The sequence below is a fragment of the Peromyscus maniculatus genome, chromosome 7 (assembly GCF_049852395.1).
Source record: "Peromyscus maniculatus bairdii isolate BWxNUB_F1_BW_parent chromosome 7, HU_Pman_BW_mat_3.1, whole genome shotgun sequence".
Lineage (NCBI taxonomy): Eukaryota > Metazoa > Chordata > Mammalia > Rodentia > Cricetidae > Peromyscus > Peromyscus maniculatus.
In genome coordinates this window covers 62436016-62456585 of record NC_134858.1, presented here as the reverse complement: position 1 = coordinate 62456585, position 20570 = coordinate 62436016, and the positions used below count along the sequence as shown (strand labels likewise).

At 46.6% G+C, this 20570-nt stretch overlaps 1 protein-coding gene across 1 annotated transcript in view; it reads left to right on the top strand.

The window, feature by feature from the left end:
* The first annotated feature begins 7046 nt into the window (after positions 1 to 7046).
* The window catches only part of Hacd3 (3-hydroxyacyl-CoA dehydratase 3), a 33410-nt gene continuing 19886 nt past the window's right edge, over positions 7047 to 20570 (top strand). The window contains exons 1-2 of the mRNA XM_006979341.4: positions 7047 to 7410; positions 18944 to 18986. Coding sequence (XP_006979403.1) covers positions 7324 to 7410; positions 18944 to 18986 — 130 coding nt within the window. The 5' untranslated portion in view covers positions 7047 to 7323. The remainder of the gene's footprint in view (positions 7411 to 18943; positions 18987 to 20570) is intronic.

Genomic DNA, 20570 nt, shown 5'->3' with positions numbered 1-20570 from the left:
GGCATGCTAGGAGGCCTCCATGCACGCTCTCCAGCAACAAGCATCGCTCTCCCAATTTGACGACAGTCTAAACACAGCTTCCAGACATAATTAAAAGACACATCAAGTCGGGCGGTGGTGGCGCACACCTTTAATCCCAGCACTTGGGAGGCAGAGGCAGGCGGATCTCTGTGAGTTCGAGGCCAGCCTGGGCTACCTAGTGAGTTCCAGGAAAGGCGCAAAGCTGCACAGAGAAACCCTGTCTCGAAAAACCAAAAAAAAACAAAACAAAACAAAAAAAAACCCAAAAAGACATATCAATAATTCTGCTAATCTGCCTTTTGTTTTGTATTTTCATTTTACATGTGGGCAGAGAAACATTTTCAAGCCACATGTATTTAATTTTCTTAGTTTTTTAGCTCAACTCAACCTGGACTTACATAACTCACTCATGTAGCAACAGAAAGCCTACATTTGGTCAATCATGGGTAAGTCGTGTGTCACGAACATTATATCGGTAAATTGTCACCTGCTCTCTGCGCTCCCTGAGAAGCTGGCTCTGGAAGCAGGCTTGCCTCTTTCCCATCTCAGAGCCAAACAGGTTTCTCTTCAAGTGTCTTCCAAAGTTCCTCGTCTGGGGATGGGTCGGCCTCTCTGTCCCCGTCCACAGTGTGCTGACTCTTGGGATGTTTTGTCCTTCCAGATATTTTGTCTTACACGTGAAGTTGAATCCACTACAGGGAGAATTTGGCATCTCTGCTCCTGGGTCCCACCATTACAACGCCAAGAGAGCAGTGGCTGCCTCCTACTAGTTCTCTAGTTCTAGTGTCCTTTCCCATCGCTGTGATAAAACATTCTGACAAAGCTTAGGAGAGAAAGGGTTTGTTTTCGCTCCCCATTCCGGGTTGCAGCCCATCGTAGCAGAGAAGTCAGGAACTGGCAGCAGCCTATCAATCACATCACAGCCACGTCAAGAGCAGAGGGAGAGTGGATGCAGCATGTCATGTCCAGCTGGTTCCGTCCTTTTCACACTGTCCAGGGCCCAGCCCACCGTGGCATGATGCTGCCCGAATTCAGGGTGGGTCTTCCCACCTCAGCTAACCCAATTAGGAGAATCCCCACAGTTATACCCCACAGTCTAACACAATCCAGAAAATTCCTCCTTGAGACTCCCTTTCCCGCGGATTCTGGATTGTGTCAAGTGCACAGTAAATCTAAGAGGCACAGTTATACAGGAGGAAAAACAAACCAGAAGTTACTTCCGGTATCTTGCCTCTGCACAGCATTAATAGCATTAGATTTTGTAACAAATCATAAACACTTTCATTGTCACTAGTGTTGAATTTGCTACCTTCCCAACTATGGCTTTCTGCTGGGTTCTAGTACTACAATTGGATTGGTCATTTTTTTATGGTGTTTATAGACATTAGTACATCTTTCTTCCTTGAAACTAATTTCTTAGGCTGAAGTCCACAAAAGGTAAATCTCTAGGCTGAACCATACAAATATTCTGTTTTTCTCATTGTATATTGCAATGTTGCTTTGCAAAATAACTGCAAATTTACACTTTCCATAGTTACGTTAAGCATGGGTGTGCCAATTTCTCCAAAGCTTTTCTAGCACTGGGTACTACTGTCATCAACATTTTCTTTTTCTTTTTATCTGCCAGTAATCTTCAACAAGTTTGTTTTAGTATCTCCTTTCTGAAAGACATCATATTAGATGTTTTAAGATGCCAAAGCAGAGCATCTACTGGGGGAAATGATCATCAGCATGTAATGCACACACTGAGAGCTAGTAATTACAGGAAACAGTGGCTAGGTTAGGGACATAGCATGTGCCAAACTGCAATAACAAAACATGGGTTTTCTCCTGATTTTTTTTATATAGTTAAGTTTTTGAATAGGCAATACTGTCATACATTTACAAAATATTGAGGAGGCCTGAGAGATGGCTCAGCTTTAAAGTACTTGTTGTACAAGTGTGGAAACCTGAGTTTGGACTTCTGGTACTTGCAAAAGCCAGATGCAGTGGTACACATCTGTAAACCTGGTGCTGAGGCAGATCACTGGAGCTTATTGATCAGCCAACATAGTCAAATCATGAGCTCCAGGTTCAGTGAGAGACCCTGTTTGGAAAGATAAGGTGGAGACGTGGCTGAAGACACCTATGTTAAATTTTAGCCTCCACATGCCTGTAACGTTTACATATACCATCCATATTCCCCCCTACATACACTTACCTACATGAACATGCGCGCGCGCGCACACACACACACACACACACACACACACACACACACACCATCTTTAAGGTATAAAAAGGTACATGGTAGCTGGGTGGTGGTGGCACATTCTTTTAATTCCAGCACTTGGGGGGCAGAGGCAGATGGATTTCTATGAGTTTGAGGCCAGCCTGGTTTACAGATAAAGTTTCAGGACAGCCAGGGCTACACAGAGAAACCCTGTTTCGAGAAACCAAAGGAAAAAGGTATAAGGTATAAGGTGAAATGTTTTCTCCTATCCTAGTCCACCAGGCATCCGGTTTCCTTCTCACCCCGAACTGATCGCTCTCATGTGTGTACTCACAGTGTTGTTTTAAGACATGCAAACAGATGCATCCTTTTACCACGTACTCACTCCTACTACTGCTGCACTACTTATGCACAAATGTCTGCCAAGTGTCTGTGTTTGGCAATCATTTAAGCAGCTCAGTGAACCAGACTTATCAGGTGGGAAGGAGAGGCTATGAGGAAAAGGTCACCCGCCACAGGCAAGGCTGGTCTGGAAGGAGGCCCTTAGCTCAGGTGCGGACAACTCCATGATTTCCTTTGAACTGTAACAGGTCAGTTGGTCCTTTTGGGAAGGACTGGGTGCAGTACTCACCCTCTTGGCATAGTCGGAAGGTTTTAGGTATATGATCTGATTGTTCCCCACTAGATGCCTGGGTTAGTCCAGTTAATCTCTCTCCCCTAGTGGTTTAGACAGACACACTTGCTTTTGGTTACGGATAACTGGTTAGAGGGGTTCACACATGGGTGAAGCTCCATATCGCTGACTTCAGCACCTCCATCTGACCCTTTCTTCTTCTTTTGCTTCAGACATGGTCTCATGCATCCAGGCTAGTCTCAAACTCCAAATATGACCTTGAACTCTTGATCCTCTTGCCTCCACCTCTCTCTCTATTTCTTAAAAAATTATATACATACATATATATATATATATATTAGAAACAAGTGTTTTGTCCACACCTACACCTGCCTGCCAGAAGAGAGCATCAGACCATATTATAGATGGTTGTGAGCCACTATGTAGTTGCTGGGAATTAAACTCAGGACCCTCTGGAAGAGCAGCCAGTGCTCTTATCCTCTGAGCCATCTCTCCAGCCCTGCATCCACCTCCCAAGTTCCAGGATGACAGGAGTGGGCCCCTAGGCCTGGGTTATATGGTTCTGGGGATCCAACCTGGGGCTTTGTGCATGCCAGGCAAGTGCTCTACTGAGGTACATCCCCTCTTCACCAGCTCCTTTTCTTAAAGTCCTTCAAGCACTGGAAGAGTAAAAAGGTGAACGTGAAGGCCACCTAGGATCTCTTGCCAACAGCAGGAAGCTAGGCTTAGGCCTTGGCACAGGCTTCATTGGCGTCAAGGACAAAACAAAAGCTTCCTGCAGTGGCAGTGACTGATCTCTGAGAAGGGAGACATGGCCTGGACCAAACAGGGGTAGGAAGGCTGTGTCTAGAGGACACTCAGACTAGTCCTGTTTCTTTTTCATTTGACTGGCAGATGGCCTTGAACCAGGTATGTAACCAAGGATGACTCTGAACTTCTGAACATCCCAAGTGCTGAGGTTACAAGTGTTCACCACTATTCCTGATTTATGTGGTACTGGGGGTCAAATTCAGGGCTTCGTGTGTGCTAGGCAAACACTCTACCAACTAAGTTACAATCCTCTCTATTAAGCACACACTCTCTCTCTCTCTGTAGGATTTCCTGGAGAGATGGGTCCATAACAGCTGTGCTTCTCTGCAGAAAACCCTAGAAACAGATGATAACAGTGCCAGGAGCCGGGGTTGCAGGACAGTGCCAGTCTCATGTGCCCATGAGTCCTTGGGATGGAGCCTCAACACTGCTGAGATGCAGATATAGATACAGGACTGAGGACGATGATGATGATGATAAGAAGACAAGAGGAGGAGGAGAAAAACTGAAGAGCAACACATCCAAGTCTCTTATCTGATGGCCACAGAAATTCTGGCCCAGAGGTTATGTTATAGTATACCAGTGGTGACCAACCCAGGATGACTCTGTGCCTTCCGTCTGTAGTAGCCAAAATAAAATGCATTTCATGTTTCAGTAACTTCCACCTTAGAGATCAGCAAATAAGTCTCAGGTTTCAAATATGCTAGATTAAAAGGATTTTTTGTATCTCAATCCACATCTACCAAAATTGCCAAACTGATTGAAAATAACAACAACAAAAAATATGTGGCAGTTAGGATTTCCAAACATTGCCAGTAAATGTAAACTTTACTGAGACTCTGTAAAACTGCTCATCAGTGTTTGTTACCTTGTGACCTGGTAATTACCATCCTAAGTATTTACCCAGGAGAACTGTCTATATCCACCAAAAGACAGGCATCTAAGTGTTCACAGCGATGTTATTTATAATAGCCCCAAACCAGAAACACCACAAATGTCCGTTAAGATGAGAATGGACCTGGTGTGGTGTGGCACTCCCGCAGTCCCAGCCTCAGGACCAGCTGGGGGTGGGGGTACACTTTTAGTCACAGCGCTCGGAGTTTGGGACCAGTCTGGTGCACATAGTGAGTTCCAAGATAGCCAAGGCTGCTCTCAAAAGAGACCAGCTTGGAGACTTGATCTCAAAATATAAAAAGAAACTAGGAAAAGGAATCATTTGTGCTACATGCATACATTTAATTACTACACACAAGAAACAATGAACCAACTCTCAAACCAATAAATCTTTTTTGTTTGTTTGTTTTTTGTTTTTCAAGACAGGGTTTCTCTGTGTAGCTTTGCGCCTTTCCTGGAGCTCACTTGGTAGCCCAGGCTGACCTCGAACTCACAGAGATCCGCCTGGCTCTGCCTCCCGAGTGCTGGGATTAAAGGCGTGTGCCACCACCGCCCGGCTCAAACCACTAAATCTTATGCGTGTTATGTTGAATGAAAGAGCCAGATAGAATGTTTAAAGTTAATTTTATGTGTATGGATGTTTTGTATGCCTGTATGTCTGTGTACTACAGGGAGAATTGCCGCAGAGCTCTGTAGCTGGTTTAATCCCAGAAATGGTAGCCCCTGGCTTGGTCTGCCTTTTGTGTCCAGTACCTTCTGTTTGAAGTATGTAAATCTTTTTTTTTTTTTCTTTCGAGACAGGGTTTCTTTGTGTAACAGCCCTGGCTGTGCTGGAACTTTCTGTAGACCAGACTGGCCTTGTAGGCCAGACTGCCAGCCTCTGCCTCCTGAGTGTTGTGATTAAAGGCATGTGCCACCACCCGACCTGACCCAATACCTCATTTTTAAAGTTCAAGGCTCACAGGGTTACTGTTGTCCTTATCTTCTACCTGGCAGATTGCATCAACTGCCAACTGGTTTGCCAATTACTGATTCCTTGGCACAGAGAGGTTGCCTTTCTGGGTATGTATTTTATGACCCTCTAGTTTAATAAACTTTCTTGGCTCCTGTCTGTCTGTGGGATGCAACCGAAGTACATCTATGAAGCAAACAGTTTCCTAATCTCACCTCTGCACTCTGCTCCCGATCTCCCTCTCTCCTTCCTCCCTAGTTCACAGACCCTTCCCCAGATGGCGGCACTTTTGCACCAGTACCCTCCCTGTGCTCCCACTGTCCTCCCTAGCGCTGATTCTGGCAATTCCTTCTCACCTCTCACAGTTTGGCTCTCAAGGGTACCATGTCACATGTCTGACCATGGTTCTATTCTGACTTCCTACCTTAGTGAGTTCAGCACATTTGCATATTAACTTCTCCATGTTGTGTTATCCACTCACTGAGCTAACTGCCTCCTGGGGACACAGCTCAGTTGGGAAAGCAGCATTTCTGTGACCACAGATGGAGGGCTGGGGAGATGACCTCAGTACCTAAATGAGCCTAGGGATGTGGATCCTTAGGACTAGCTGATGAGCCAGTTTAGCCTACTTGGCAAGCCCTGGACCAATGAGAGACCCTGTCTCAAAAATGTGCAGCATGCAATCCCAGACCTGGAAGCAGGAGGACTAGAAGTTTACAGTAATCCTCCTCTACAGAGTCTGGAAGAGAGAACAAAGACAATGTGGACATTCCTGAGAAGTCACCTGGGATTGTCCTCTAGCCTACACGTGTGCTCGGACACACACACACACACACACACACACACACACACACACACACACGAGGAGGGGGAGAAATGTTTTCCATTATGTTTTTGTTGAAGGCATTGGTGTTTTTAGTTCAGGCTTTTTTCTTTTTCTTCTCCTCCCCCCCACCCCCCAGATAGTCTTACTACGTAGCTCTAGGTACAAAGATCCACCTGCTTCTGCCACCAAAGTGCTGTGATTAAAGGTGTGCGACACCACACCTGCTCGCAGGCTTCCTGTTTAAGAAAGACTTCACTGTCCAACAAACAGAATAGCCGCCATTCGTTATAAATAGCTATTTACATTAACCAGTACATTAAAAAAAAAAAAATCAGTTTCTTAGCCTCGCCTAGCCACGTCCTGAGCGTTCAACAGCATCCTGTGACTAGTGGCCATCGTACTGGAGAGCCCAGAGAGCAACACATCAATCACTGCTGACAGGTGTTTGTTCTATTAACAGACCTAGGGGTCTATTCTGTCTGCCTGTGTGGCTGTGAAGCCCCGGGAAGGAGTGCGCTCTCATTAAACGCTGAGTTCATCTGGAAAACTTGGAAGGGATCCCTGCACACAAGCCTCTTCCTACGCCGACCCGCCCTTTCACTGGTAGATTAGAGCCTCTCACTTTCGCACCCTTGTGCAAGGACCCTCCCTGAAACGCCGTAGGCGGCATGGGCAGTGCCAGGAAGCCTCCGAGCCCAAGGCCGCAGCGCCCGCCGCGGATCACGTGGCAGGGTCCGCCCCCCCCCCACCTCCGTCCCGCCCCCGTCCGCGCCCCCGCCCGGCTCGCACCGCCCTCCCCCGTCCTCACTGCGCAAGCGCGGGGCCGCGAGCGTGGGGCATCTCGAGACAGCCGGGTTGCGGGCTGCGGAGCGTGGAGGTTTTGCGGCCTGCGTTCGGCCAGCTCCGGCGGCTCACAGGCCGAAGTAACGAGGCGCAGCAAGCCGAGCCTCCCCGCTCCCCCGACAGCGTGGGCCATGGAGACTCAGGTGCTGACGCCGCACGTCTACTGGGCTCAGCGACACCGGGAGCTGTATCTGCGCGTGGAGCTGAGTGACGTGCAGGTAAAGGCCAGGCTGCCGGCTGCGCGCGGGATCGCGGCCCCGGGGTACCCGCCGCCCGCCCTGCTTGTATGCGCTCCTGCAGTGCGCCTGTGGGCGCCGCGAGTGGGGTGCCCGGCCTTCCCCCAGGGCCGCAGGTGCCATCGGGGGGGTTCCGCGCGTGGCCCCCCGCCTTCCGCTTTGTTCCTGGCAGGCGCCCTGGGGAGCCGCAGCCGGGTCCTGGAGGCATGGCCGCCGGCTCGCGGCTTGCCCGAGGCCCTCTGAGACGTGGGATGAGCTCCGTGGGTCCGAGGTGCGGCGTGACAGTGGCCTGTTGGGCCGTGACTGGACGTCAGCGCTGGTCTCCGAGGTCCAGCTGGGGCGGCCCACTGACGTTCTCAAGGCCCGCCACTGAGCTGGGGGCGGGGGGCAACCCCCCAACCGTTCAGTGATGGAAATCTACATTTCGCCCCCCTCCAAGGAAATGATTGATTTCCATCCTCTCTCTAAGGCTGTGTGAGCTCCGCTTTGCCGAGTTGCGTAAAGAAATTATCTTGTTACATGAAGCATAATTTTCATCTCATTTGCCCATTAATGCGAGCAAATCAAATCCTTGGGAACTTCCGTGTCTCTAACCAGACCATCCAGTATTCTGGTCTTTGTGGAGCTAGTGGTTTGGGTCTGGAATGTTCTTTCTACAGTCATCCTTACTTCCTAGTCTCCTTGACATCCAGGGTATTCTAACATCCTTCGTTCCACTGACTGTCTGTTGCTCATAATTAGACACTTGTCTGGATTCATCAATTCAGCGGGCCCTTTTTCTTTCGGGATCTAGGTACTGGGTGTCCAGTTGAGCCTAATCTTTGCTTCTGGAATGTAAATTGTTTCCTCTTGTGAACGATGCAGATAATGCTGGCCAGAATGTCTTTGAGTAAGCAGTAACATTTCGTGGTGTGCCATTTAATGTGTTATGCCAACCTGAACTATGCTTTTCTATAATAGGATGAATAATTCCCTGTGCTGTCTTTCTCTTACTCTGCCACAGGATTCTTTGCTAAAATAGAAAAAAAAATTAATTTTTTATTTATATTTTGGAGACAGTCTTGCTATGTAGCTCTGGCAGGCCTGGAACTCGTGTAGACCAGGCTGATCTTGAGCTCAAAGAGATCCACCGGCCTCTGCCTCCTGAGTGCTAGGATTAAAGACTTGCACCACCATGCCCAGAGATACATGTTTGAAATATGTTAACAGCGAAATCGGTGAATGTGAAGAAAAAGGTGAAATTTTCTTTTGGAGAGCAAAGTCCATTTTAAGAAATACTGGGAAGAATAAGTCTCTCACCCCACATGGAGGTTTTATCTTTCTGGGGCTTCACATCTGCTATTCTGAGGCATTGATTAATTTTAAAACATGTCAATCAATACTGTGTGTAAGATACTACAGATTTATAGAGCCGAGTGAGTCAAGCGCAGACGACTTTCCCAGGCATTCTGTCCATAAGAAAGCACATTACACAAAGCCGAAAAGGTCTGTTCATGAAGATGTCTGTTGGTAATGTGGTTTGGTGTTGAAACAGGTCCTTGGCATTAAAGGAATCCTTGGCCTCTCTTTCATTGGGTTGGAGATGACCTCCAGAAATGAGGTGACTTGCTGTCTACTTGTTACTGGGAGAACTTTCCAGAGAGCCCACCTGTAGCTAAAACCAAGTTCCTTGTTCCTACTCTCCTTCAGATACTATCCAGGGGTAGAGAGTGTCTATTGAGAGAGTGTTAAAACTGATTACAGGATTTTAGCGTTGGTGCTTGGGAACACAAATGGAAGAGGGAACTCACTGTAGCTTAGATGCTGTGGGTAAACAGACAGGTCTGAAACAAACAAACAAACAAACAAATAAACAAACCATGAGGAGAGACAAATATAAGTATTAAACTGTTGAGAAATAGCATTCACTTTGGCCAAGAGAGGAGGGTGTCTGGTGTTTTTTTTGGTGGTGATGTGACCAGGTGATTATGTTTATACAGAACTATGCATTAGGCTTTGCCTCACTTTGTTAAGGCTTCAGAGTATTCTTTTCAGAAGTTGTGACTGTGAGATGGTAATGTCCAATAAGAGAGTAGCCTGTCTAGCTGTGAATTTAGTGAATGTCGAGCGCTGCCTCTGTTTGTTTCCTCGATTAATCTCCTCAGGTTGTGTGGAAATGAGCTCTAGCTCGGGGTGTAGCTCAAGATGAAGCAGTTCATTTGCTCAGTCCAAGCCATTTAAGGATACCCACTCTCGGTGGTCCTTAACGTCGGTTCGGGGCTCTGGGATAGCTAGCTAGCTCTCCACTGCCGCTTTGCCTCTCACAGCGCGTCCTGCAGTGGATGAGTACATTTCAAAGGGTTGAAAACCGCATACTAGTGTGTGTGTTGGGGATGGTCTGTTCTGCCCTCCCTGTCCCCCCCCTCCCCCCCCCAGGACACTGGACATAGTCCACTTGTCACGTCGGTCTTCGGCGTTGCAGAATTAGTGACTGATGAGAACCCACTGCTTTTGTGTACAGGAATCAATCGTGTACAGAAACACCTTCACAGTGGCATAGTAGTGCTTGAGGTGAGCAGCGGCAAAGAGGCGGCAGGGGAATAGCGACTTTGAATAGTGTTTCCATTGAAGGGCGGCATTAACGGGCAGGTCTGCCTCAGCTGCCATAGTTGCTAAAGCCTGTGTTCATTTAGCAAAGTTTCGGTTACACGGAAAAACCCTGTCTTGAAAAAAAAAAAAAAAGGCGATTTGTAAATTCTAGTGTGACACCCAAGCAAGTGGGGTGATATGACTGTGACACTAAATCGTAGATGCGAGACAGACACACAGAGCAGTGGAGCAGAATGTCATCTAACAGCAGACCCGTCCACACATGCAACCTTATCATATGACCAAGATGGCTTTACCTGTTACTTGGGAAAGTGTGACCCATTCAGAAAACTGGATTAGGAGAACTATTAATCCAAATGGCAAAAAGATAAGATTCCTGTCTGTGTCATTCACAAAAATCATTCTCAAGTGCGTGAATGAACTGACTGCATAAAGTGAAGCTGCTGAAGAGAACTGAGGAGACTGTAGTATTCGACAGAGAAGAACATCTGAAGAAACAAAAGCATAAGACCTAAAGGAAAAGCTTGGTGAGTAAGACAAGCTCGAAGAAGATACTTGCCGGAAATACCCTGGCAGGAGACTAGCATCTTGCCTAAAGGGCAGAGTATGCAAACAGGTGTGTTCTCTAGCAGAAAAAAGCAGATAATAAAAGCAGGTCAAAGAATGCCAGGAACCCTGCAATGACCCTAATTTCAGTAATATTCAGGGGCTATGATAGGGTGGTATTTTTTCACACGAGATTGGGAAATACAGAAGGTGTCTGACATTATCAGCTGATGCTGTGGATGTTTGGGGGCGAGACATTAAACATTCTTGCAGGGAGGGGATGGCTGTGGTGGTACCCTCCTTTAGTCTCAGAATTTGGGAGGCAGAGGCAGGTGGATGTCTGTGAATTTGAGGTCAGCCTGGTCCACATAGCAAGTTCCAGGTTAGCCAGGGTTATATGGTGAGACTCTGTCTCAAGGGGGAAAACTGCATTGGGGTGCGCGCGCGTGCGTTTGAGACCCAGTGCATGTGTGGAGATCAGAGGACAACTTGCAGAGTCAGCTCTCCCCTCCCGTCATTTGGGTCCAGGGAACAGAACTTGTGCAGTCAGGCTTGGGGGAAAGCTGCTTTGCTCACTGAGATATCATTCTGGCCCAAATGAGGCATTTTTATGTGTTGTGTTGTTTTGTGAGCCCTCAGTGAGTCATTTTTAATACAGCTAGTGTGAATATGAATTGGTAAAAATTTTTTTTGGAAATCAGTTTGGCAAAGTCTGGTTGAGTTGAAGATGTACTTAAGTAATTACACCTGCCCAGTGTCTGCTTTATTTCCTTTTAAGCCACAAATAAAGCAGAATGCCAATGGGTATTAGTTATGGATGGCAATGTTATAGTTTTCAGTGTTTGGTTAATTGCTTGACATATTTCATAATAAAATTCAGAAACTTTGAACTGTTCATGATCACAAAACAAAATACTCATAAGGTGGTAAACTTGGAGTGAAATAATTCAGGTACAAGGCTGTGTACTAAGTACTTGGTGGAAACATGTAATAGAAAGGTGGCATCTTCAGGTTGAGGTGGGCGGACAGGGCCTAGCTTACCGAGTAAAGCACTTACCTAGATAAGTGTTATGGAGAAAACACAGAGTGCTGAAATGGTAGGGGCAATTTTAAATAAAGCAGCCAGGGAAGGCCTCATGGGAGAAATGATGTTTGAGCCAAGAGAAACTGGAAGGATAAAATGAGTTTTGCAGGAGGCATGGAGTCGGACGGGGTTGTAGCTCAGAAGAAGAAAGTGTTCTTTGAGTGCTTGAGAGGCCATGGGATTGATCCCTCACGTCACACACAAAAATAGACAAAGCAGCCCAACCTGGGGGGGAAAAAAAGAAAAGAAACCCAGAGATCCAACCATCTGACAAGTGCACAGACTTCAAGACAGGCCTGGGCTTGGAGGGTTCTGGGGAGCAGAAAGGACGTTAGTATGTGTGGGGTGTGTAAGAAACGAGGGAGTGGGGGTTGGAGGGTTTAAAGATGTAGGTCATGTAAAGTCTTGTTGCCATGGCAAGGAGCTTGCATTTCATTGTGAGAGCAATGGGAACTATTGAGAGTTTTGAGCAGCAGGATGACTCCCTAGGATCTGTATTTTAAAAATTGCCCAGGAGCTTGCTGGTACAGCTCAGTGGTAGAGTATTTGACTACCACGTGGCAAGGGCCTGCGTTTGTGTCCCAGCACTTTGTCTGTGCTTGAGGGTGGTCCTCTGCATCTGCTATGTGGATTATAATGGGGCAGATGTGAAATTTCAAGGACATTCCCCTTTCTTTCTTTTAGACAGGGTGGCCTTGGGCTGGCTGTGTAGCTAGGGATGACCTTGAGCTTCTGTGCCTCCTGCCTCCACCTCTGTAGAAGGATGACAGACCTGGTTTGGAAGACCATGCTTTTCTCTTTTGAAGATGTGCTTTTCCTTTATGTGTACGGATGTTTTGTCTGCATGTGTGCTTGTGCACCATGTGCGTGCAGTGTCTGTGGAAGCCAGAAGAGCACGCTGGAGTTCCACAGTTGTGAGCCACCACGTGGATGCTGGGAATCAAACCCGGGTCCTCTGGAAGAGCAGTAGTGCTCATAACCACTGAGCCATCCCTCCAGCCCCAGGAAGACCTTTTTTTTTTTTTTTTTTTTTTTTTTTTGGTTTTTCGAGACAGGGTTTCTCTGTGGAGCTTTGCGCCTTTCCTGGATCTTGCTCTGTAGACCAGGCTGGCCTTGAACTCACAAAGATCTGCCTGCCTCTGCCTCCCGAGTGCTGGGATTAAAGACATGCGCCACCACCGCCCGGCTGACCATTTTTTCAAAGGAGGCTGTTACAATAATATGGATGAGCAGTAAGGTGGCTCATCTGGAGACGAGAGTGGAGCTGGAACTCCAAAGTGAGATATTTGGAGAGAAATACATTATCAGTCAAACATGGACAGATTTCATTTGGGGGAGGGAGAGAAAGGAAAGAAGCAGCAACTAGCCATAATGATTTTGGTGTAAGCACAGAGTAGCCAATGGTGTTTTACTGAAATGGCTAAGACTAGAATAATTTTAGGGGCCAAATCAAGAGTCCCCTTTGGGACATAAACAATTTCCACATATAAACAATTTTGAAATATGAGCTAGTAGAGTTCAGGGCAGTATTTGGTTTTGAAAATTAGAAATTCATGGTACCTTAGACTTAATTGGTTTCAAAATGCACCATTATTTTCTATAGGATGGAGAAGGGGAAAGGGGATGCTGTTTAAACTAAAGTACATGCTTTCTAGTACATTGGAGTGTTTTTTAAATTATTGAGCTCTCAGATCTCACTAAAGGTGTCTCTCATTGTCTAGTTAGAGGCCCCCAGAAACACACCTGCAGCCGAACAGGGGCCTTTGTCTTTGTTTCAGTGAACAGCCCTGTGGGAAAAGCTGGTGTCTCAGTAAGAGTTTTGTTGTGTTTGTTTTTTGAGACAGAGTTTCTCTGTGTCTCCCTGGCTGTCCTGGAACTCGCTCTGTAGACCAGGTTGGCCTTGAACTCAGTGATCCACCTGCCTCTGCCTCCCGAGTACTGGAATTAAAGGCATGCACCACCACCACCCAGCAGATTTTTTGAAAAAGAAGCCATGCAAGGACTGGGGTGTCATGTAGTGGTAAAGTGCTGGCCCAGGATGTGCAGGGCCCTGGGTTCCATTCCTGGCACTGGAAAAAAAAAATGAGCCTTGTGAAATTGTGGGATTCTGACATGGAGAGAAGAGTTATTGGGAAATCCTTCCCTGGAAAGCAGTAACTGGTAAATTCAAGACACCCTCTCAAGATGTGGAGTAAAGCTGGAGAAGAGTCTGGGCCAAGTCATTTTGGGTCTTCACGTTCCGGATTCCGCCTGCACAGCTCCTCATCTCTGTGACTTCCTGCAGAACTAGTTCCTGGTTGCAGCTTCAGGCCTGCTGCATTAACTATTCTACACAGGTTCTCATCACACACAGGCAAAGCTAAATATCAATGATGTGAATGAGAAGGGGAACCCTTTGGGTAAAGGCTTGCTTAGTAGAAAGTTCATGAACTCTTTACACTTGTGCATTGCTTTACTTTACTTCCTTGAACAGTTACTGAGGCCTTAGGGATACAGAGCCAAACATGACAGGTCCCTGCTGTGGATCAATGCAAGTCCAAAGGATCAGGGAAGTTAATAAACAATAATTACACAACGGTGTGGAAAGTACTGTAACGAAGGTGAATGCAGGAAGGAAGCTGTTGGAGGTGAGGGGAAGAAAGACGCATTAAAACTGATGTCCTGCAGGCATGGACACTTAGATGTTTTAAGAGGAGGAAGAAGCCAGGTTTGGTGGCTCACACCTTTAATCCCAGCACTTGGGAGGCAGAGGTAGAGGCAGGTGGATCTCTGTGAGTTCGAGACCAGCTTGGTCTACAAAGCGAGTTCCAGGACAGCTAGGATTATTATACAGAGAAACCCTGTCTTGAAAACCAAAAGAGGAGGAAGAGGCTGTGAGTGCTGACTAATGTCAGCATCCTGTGTGTGCTCTTCCAACTCAGTGCTCAGAAAAATCTTGAAATGTAAGTGGGTTTTTTTGTTTGTTTAACTTCCCCCCTCCGTTAGTGTGTGTGTGTGTGTGTGTGTGTGTGTGTGTGTGTGTGTGTATGTGTGTATGTGTGTGTGCAGGGCATATGTCTAGAGGTCAGGAGATAACCCAAGGAGTTGGTTCTCACCTACCATGTGGGCTCTGGGGATGAAACTCAGTCTTGGCTGTAGGTACCCTACCCATAGAGCTATCTCACTGGCCCATGAGAAGTCTTTTTTTAATTTTTTTTTTTTTCCAAGACAGGGTTTCTCTGTGTAGCCTTGACTGTCCTGGAACTCACTCTGTAGCCCAGGCTGGCCTCGAACTCACAGAGATCGGCCTGCCTCTGCCTCCTGAGTGCTGGGATTAAAGGCGTGCGCCACCGCTCGGCTAAGTAGCAGTATTATTTTAAAAATTATGGAGGTTGAAGGGTTGTGGATTTGAAGGGGACAGGAAGATCAAATAAAAATGATCAAAGTAGGACCGGAACCAAGAGCTGGCTGACTTCAAGGCCATCTTTTGCTCTTTTCTCTAGCCATGTGCCTTTCATAAGCAAAGGCTTATTTACTTTTTAGTAAAAGATGGCTTGTGTAAATCAGCCTTTCTGTTTAAAACAAAAGCATCAAATAAAAATATCAAAAACTCTTTGGGGCCCGCCTTGGCTATATAGTGAGTTCTCGGCCGACCACTCAGGGCTCAGTGGTGAGGTCCTGTCTAGAGGGGCAGGGGAATGAACAGCAACATTCAAGAAGTCAGTAAATAGGCAGAAGTGAAATTGGGAACTCAACTAAGGCTTTTGCCCTGAGTGTTTGCTCAGCTAAGTGAACTTGAACTTAAGCGTTGGCAGCCCAACAAGGCGTGGGGTATTAGAAGTTTTAAGATCAGAGTTTAAAATCTCCCAGAGGCATGACATATAATTTCTCCCCTAAAAACTGTCCTTTAGATCAAAACTCAAGATCTGTCAAAGGTGTGACATGCCACTGAAGTCTTTCCCTGCATCACTTAGGTCAGGCTCACCAGACGTAAGCTCCCTTTACCTTCCAATTCCCAAAAGGTTGTTGGAACAGTGAGCAAAGTAAGCCGGGCGGTGGTGGCTCACGCCTTTAATCCCAGCACTCAGGAGGCAGAGCCAGGCGGATCTCTGTGAGATCAAAACAAACAAACAGTGAGCAAAGTAGAAGAGAAGTCCTTGAGCAGTTAGAAGGGCTCATAGAAGGCGATACAGCCCAGGTTTACACAGTGAGGGCGTCAGGAACATCTCAGGACTTCATGTTCAAGTAGTCTCAGTAGGGTCCTTCCGTTTCTGGTAGGAGTAAGTGCAACATTAGGGTGGTGGTGCATGTCTTTAATCCCAGCACTTGGGAGACTGAGGCAAGCTGGTTTCTGTGAGTTTGAGGCCAGCCTGGTCTTCCAGGACAGCCAGGGCTACATAAACAGACCCTGTCTCAACAAATCAACAAATCAATAAATCAGTCAATCAATCAATCAATCAGTCAATCATTCAGTCAAAAAGAGCAGCTCCTGCTCCTCTCTAGTGTAGCTATGCTGGTATCATTTAAAAACCTTTAGGCAAGTGTATTGGCTCATAATGATAGAGGTTCAGTGTACCATGTAGCTCTAACAATATTAAAGTTACATGTGCCTAGTGACACAGACCTCTCATATGTAAGTTATATGCTCTAAAATTATTACTGTCACGGGATCTCCTTTTTCTCCCCTCTCTCTCAATTTTGGATTTTGAATTTGTTTCTGGCATAAGCCTTTTTAATTATTAATTAATTTGTTTTTGAAGACAGGGTTTTACTATGTAGTCCTGGCTATACTGGAACTCCCACTGTAGACCAGACTGACCTCATAGTCATAGAGATCCAACTGCCTCTGCTTCCTGAGTGCTGGGATTAAAGGTGTGCGCCACCACACCCGACTATTTTAATTGTTTTATGTGTATATGGTTTATGGTGTTTTCTCTGTGTGTATATCTATGCACCACATGCATGCCTTGTTCTGGGGAGGACAGAAGAGGGCACCAGATCCCCTGGGACTGGAGTTATAGATGGTTGTGAGTCACCATGTGGGTGTTGGAGATTGAACAAGGGTCCTCTGGAAGAACAGCTAGTGCTCTTAACTGCTGAGCCATTTCTCCAGCCCTATATAAGCCTTTTTTAAAACTGAAAGATATGCTTCCATGACTATCATCTTTGGAGAGGTTGAACCTAACATGCACAGTGTGTTTCTGGGCAGGACCTGCTCTATTTTGGCTCAGTTAGCACCTGACATCTCTGGCTCACAAAAAACCTTTAGCCACCTACTTAGCTTGTGGTATGGCTAGGTATGTCAGCCTTGCTTGGACCTATCTGTCTCCCTGAGATTAGGAAACCAGGCACCCACGCCTCTTTTGGTCCCCGCCCAAGGGAATTAGGGTAGTGGAACATAAGGAAAGACCTATGTAGTAAACTTACCTCTAAGGCATCCCGTAACTATTTAGCCTTCCATGATAATATTTATATAGAAACTTATTTGTTGGGCTGAGGAATATAGCTCAGTGGTAGAACATCCCCCAACATGCACAGGGCTCTGAGTTTGGTCTCTAACACTGTGAAAAACTGAATAAGACAAAAAGTGCAAAAAGTTCCTATTTTTCTTACTAATGATCCCCCATACCTCAGAAATGTAGCCCTCCCCCTTTTCAGTGGTTGACATGAGAATACAGAGTCATCCTTGCCATACTTATGGAAGCGGTTACACATTTAGTCCAGTTTTCCTTCTGGGATAAATCTTTATTTTCTCTTCTTATCTGTTTTGGAAACACAATACCAGAAGATGAGGGGCCCAGTTCCCAACCCAACTTCCACCAGTGAGTTCTTGGGAGTGGTCTGAAATTAAGATTGATATTGTTGGTCTTGCATAATTCCAACAAGTCAAGGCAAGGTCTTCGTGTGTCCTCAGCTTCTGGAGTCTGTGTACTGAACAGATGCTCGGTTTAAGCTGGGTTCATATGCTCCACCGCTGGGCTTGTACCTTCAAATTTTCTGGAGCTGTGGAGTACTGGATGCTGAGGGTGGTTGGGGGCGTGGTCAGGGCACAGGAGTGTACTTGGAAAGCTGTATCTTGGGTTGCCTTGGTGCATAACTGCCTGTAGTTCTGTCTTGGATGAGGTTCTTTAGTTCTGTCTGTCCTCCTGTCTCAGCGACTGCCCAGATTCTGGCCCCTCTGTGTGAAGTCTACACTTCCACCCAGGAGGTTGTTCATTAAAGTTGGCCGTTCACTCAGTCTTCACTCGACTCTTTTTCTTGCTGCTCTTGGCTCTCACAGAGCATGCATGTAGGTACCCATTGATCTGGTGCACCTCCACTCCAGGCTCCTCTCTGTCTTGGTGGTTTCCTTTGATGAGTGAGAGAGTCCAGAGAGCTGAGAGTCAAGCAGAAAAATAGATGTGTCAGTTATCCTGGGACTGCCCCACCTCTCACACAGCTCCCCTGAATTGTTGGTAGGAGATGGACTTTTTTATCTCAGGAAGAAGGCTTTAGTGTTACCTTAGGCTGCTGACAGTGTGCCTTAAAGCACTTTCTGGGATAAATGAGAAGTCTGGAAAATTTGGAGCCTGGTCCCCCTTTTCAGTTGGAAGTTGAGGGAATGTAGAGCCTGAGAATGTCAGACTGCAGCAGTGTGTTTGCGTTCGTTGACTGTGGTGAGCACAGCCCTGTTGTAATCCTTGTCTTCTCCATTTTGGTGCAGGACTCCCACCTGGTGCAGGGCTCCCACCTGGTGCAGGTGTTCCCACCTGGTGCAGGTGTTCTCACCTGGTGCAGGGCTCCCACCTGGTGCAGGGCTCCCACCTGGTGCAGGGCTCCCACCTGGTACAGGGCTCCCACCTGGTACAGGGCTCCCACCTGGTGCAGGTGTTCCCAACCACTCTGTTCCCATTGTCCTTGTTTCCCTCTCAACTCAAATAACCCTTCACTGCCTGTCCATTCTCTCCATCTCCTTCCTTGCTGTCTTCTCACAGGAAGTGACTCATCTGTTCCGCTGGGTGATCGGGGATGCAGCCTTAGAGTTCTGTCTGTTCCTCCCTCCACCTCCCATAGCCTCTTGCCTGCCTAGCCATCATAATGGATTGATTCACAGCCTGGTCATTCTGCAGTTAGAGCAGTTCAGAGTCCTTGGAGGAGGCTGCAGTCATCTAGGTACCCATAGACACAGAACCTGCAGAGAACAGACCCCCTCCACACTCTTAGTGGGGAGGCACAGGGTAGGAGGTCAGTCTCCAGGAGGAGGAGGGAAGGAAGTTCCTGTTTTATTGTAATTTCTCCACATTAAAATGTCTCTTGTGTCCCTGTCTCTCTTCACAGAACCCCGCCATCAGCATCACGGAAAATGTGCTGCATTTCAAAGGTTAGTATCTGGGCAGATGACTGTAGCCCTCTGCAGAGGTCGCGAGGCATGATGGCAGTTTCTCTTTTTAAAATTTTTAAAAAATAATTATTTTATCCATCCATCCATCCATCCATCCATCCATCCATCCATCCATCCATCTATTATTTATTTTGTTTTTAAACAGCCTCTCAGGATATGGCTTTGCATTGCTTAGAACTCACTATGTAGATCAGGCTGGCTTTAAACTCATACAGATCCGCCTACCTCTGCCTCCTGAGTGCTGAGATTAAAAGCACGTGTCACCATACTTTGCGAACATATTTCTATTTTCAAACTGTGTGTTTGTGTATGACACAAAGTCCAGATGAGTGTGTCAAATCCTCTGGAACTGGAGTTACATATGGGTAGACACGTGGGTGCTAGGAACTGGACTCTGGTCCTGTGCAAGAGAAGCAAGACTTATATATAACTGCTGAGCTGTTTCTCCAGCCCCAGTATTTGTTTTTAAAAATCAGAGTATTTGGGCCATCTAGATGACTCCCTTCTAACCAAGTATTGCCACACGTCAGTGACTGCATCTGTGACCCACGCTGAAATAGAACCTCTGTCTGACACAGTGTATAGACATACATGCAGGAACACTCAGACACATAAGGTAAGTATTTAAACTTTCAATTTATTGAAAAAAATAAAACAGTTATAATGGAGACAAAGACAGACAACTTATTACATGTGTGCTGAGGAATGTGGGGATCAGTCCCAAGGCCCCCAACATGCTGAGCATGTGCTCTGCACTGAACTGTATCCTCAGCCCAGGAGAACTTGTCTTTTCTCTTTCCTTCCTTCTTTCTTTCTTTCTTTCTTTCTTTCTTTCTTTCTTTCTTTCTTTCTTTCTTTCTTTCTTTCTTTCTTTCTTTCTTTCTTTCTTTCCTTCTCCCTCTCCCTCTCCCTCTCCCTCTCCCTCTCCCTCTCCCTCTCCCTCTCCCTCTCCCTCTCCCTCTCCCATCTCTATCTCTATCTCTATCTCTTTCTTTTTTTTTTCTTTTAGACATGGTCTTGCTATGTAGTCCAGAATAGCCTTAAACTCTAGATCTTCTTGTCCCAGCCCCGTGAGTGCTGGATTATGGGCCTATATAATCCCTTGCTGTTCTGATGATCTCTGATTCCAAGGATTTAGCCCATATTTTCTCTGTAGCTCCTGAGCAGGCTTTCTGTTGTGCCCAGGAAAATGGGCCTGTGTTCACAGGCAGACAGTGGATGGGTCTCCTTCCTTTCTTGCCATTCTAGTTTTTTTCAGAGTTATTGCCTTTTTTTTTTTAAAGATGACATCTCATATAGCCCAGGCTGGCTACAAACTTGCTATGTAGCTGAGGATGACCATGAACTTTTGATCCTACTGTCGTCTACCTCTCAAGTACATGAGCTTCCGTGCCTGGCTTCCTGGGGTTATTGGACAGTGGAATTTCCATTGTACCTGCAGTTCCACCCACCCTGGTGTACTTTCAAAGCCAGTCTGGCTCTGTTGTGTTTTCCAAGGTAGAGGTGTGGGGTAGTGCAGGCTTTAGGGTTTAGCCTCTGAGCTGTTCTTCCGTAAGGAAAGCA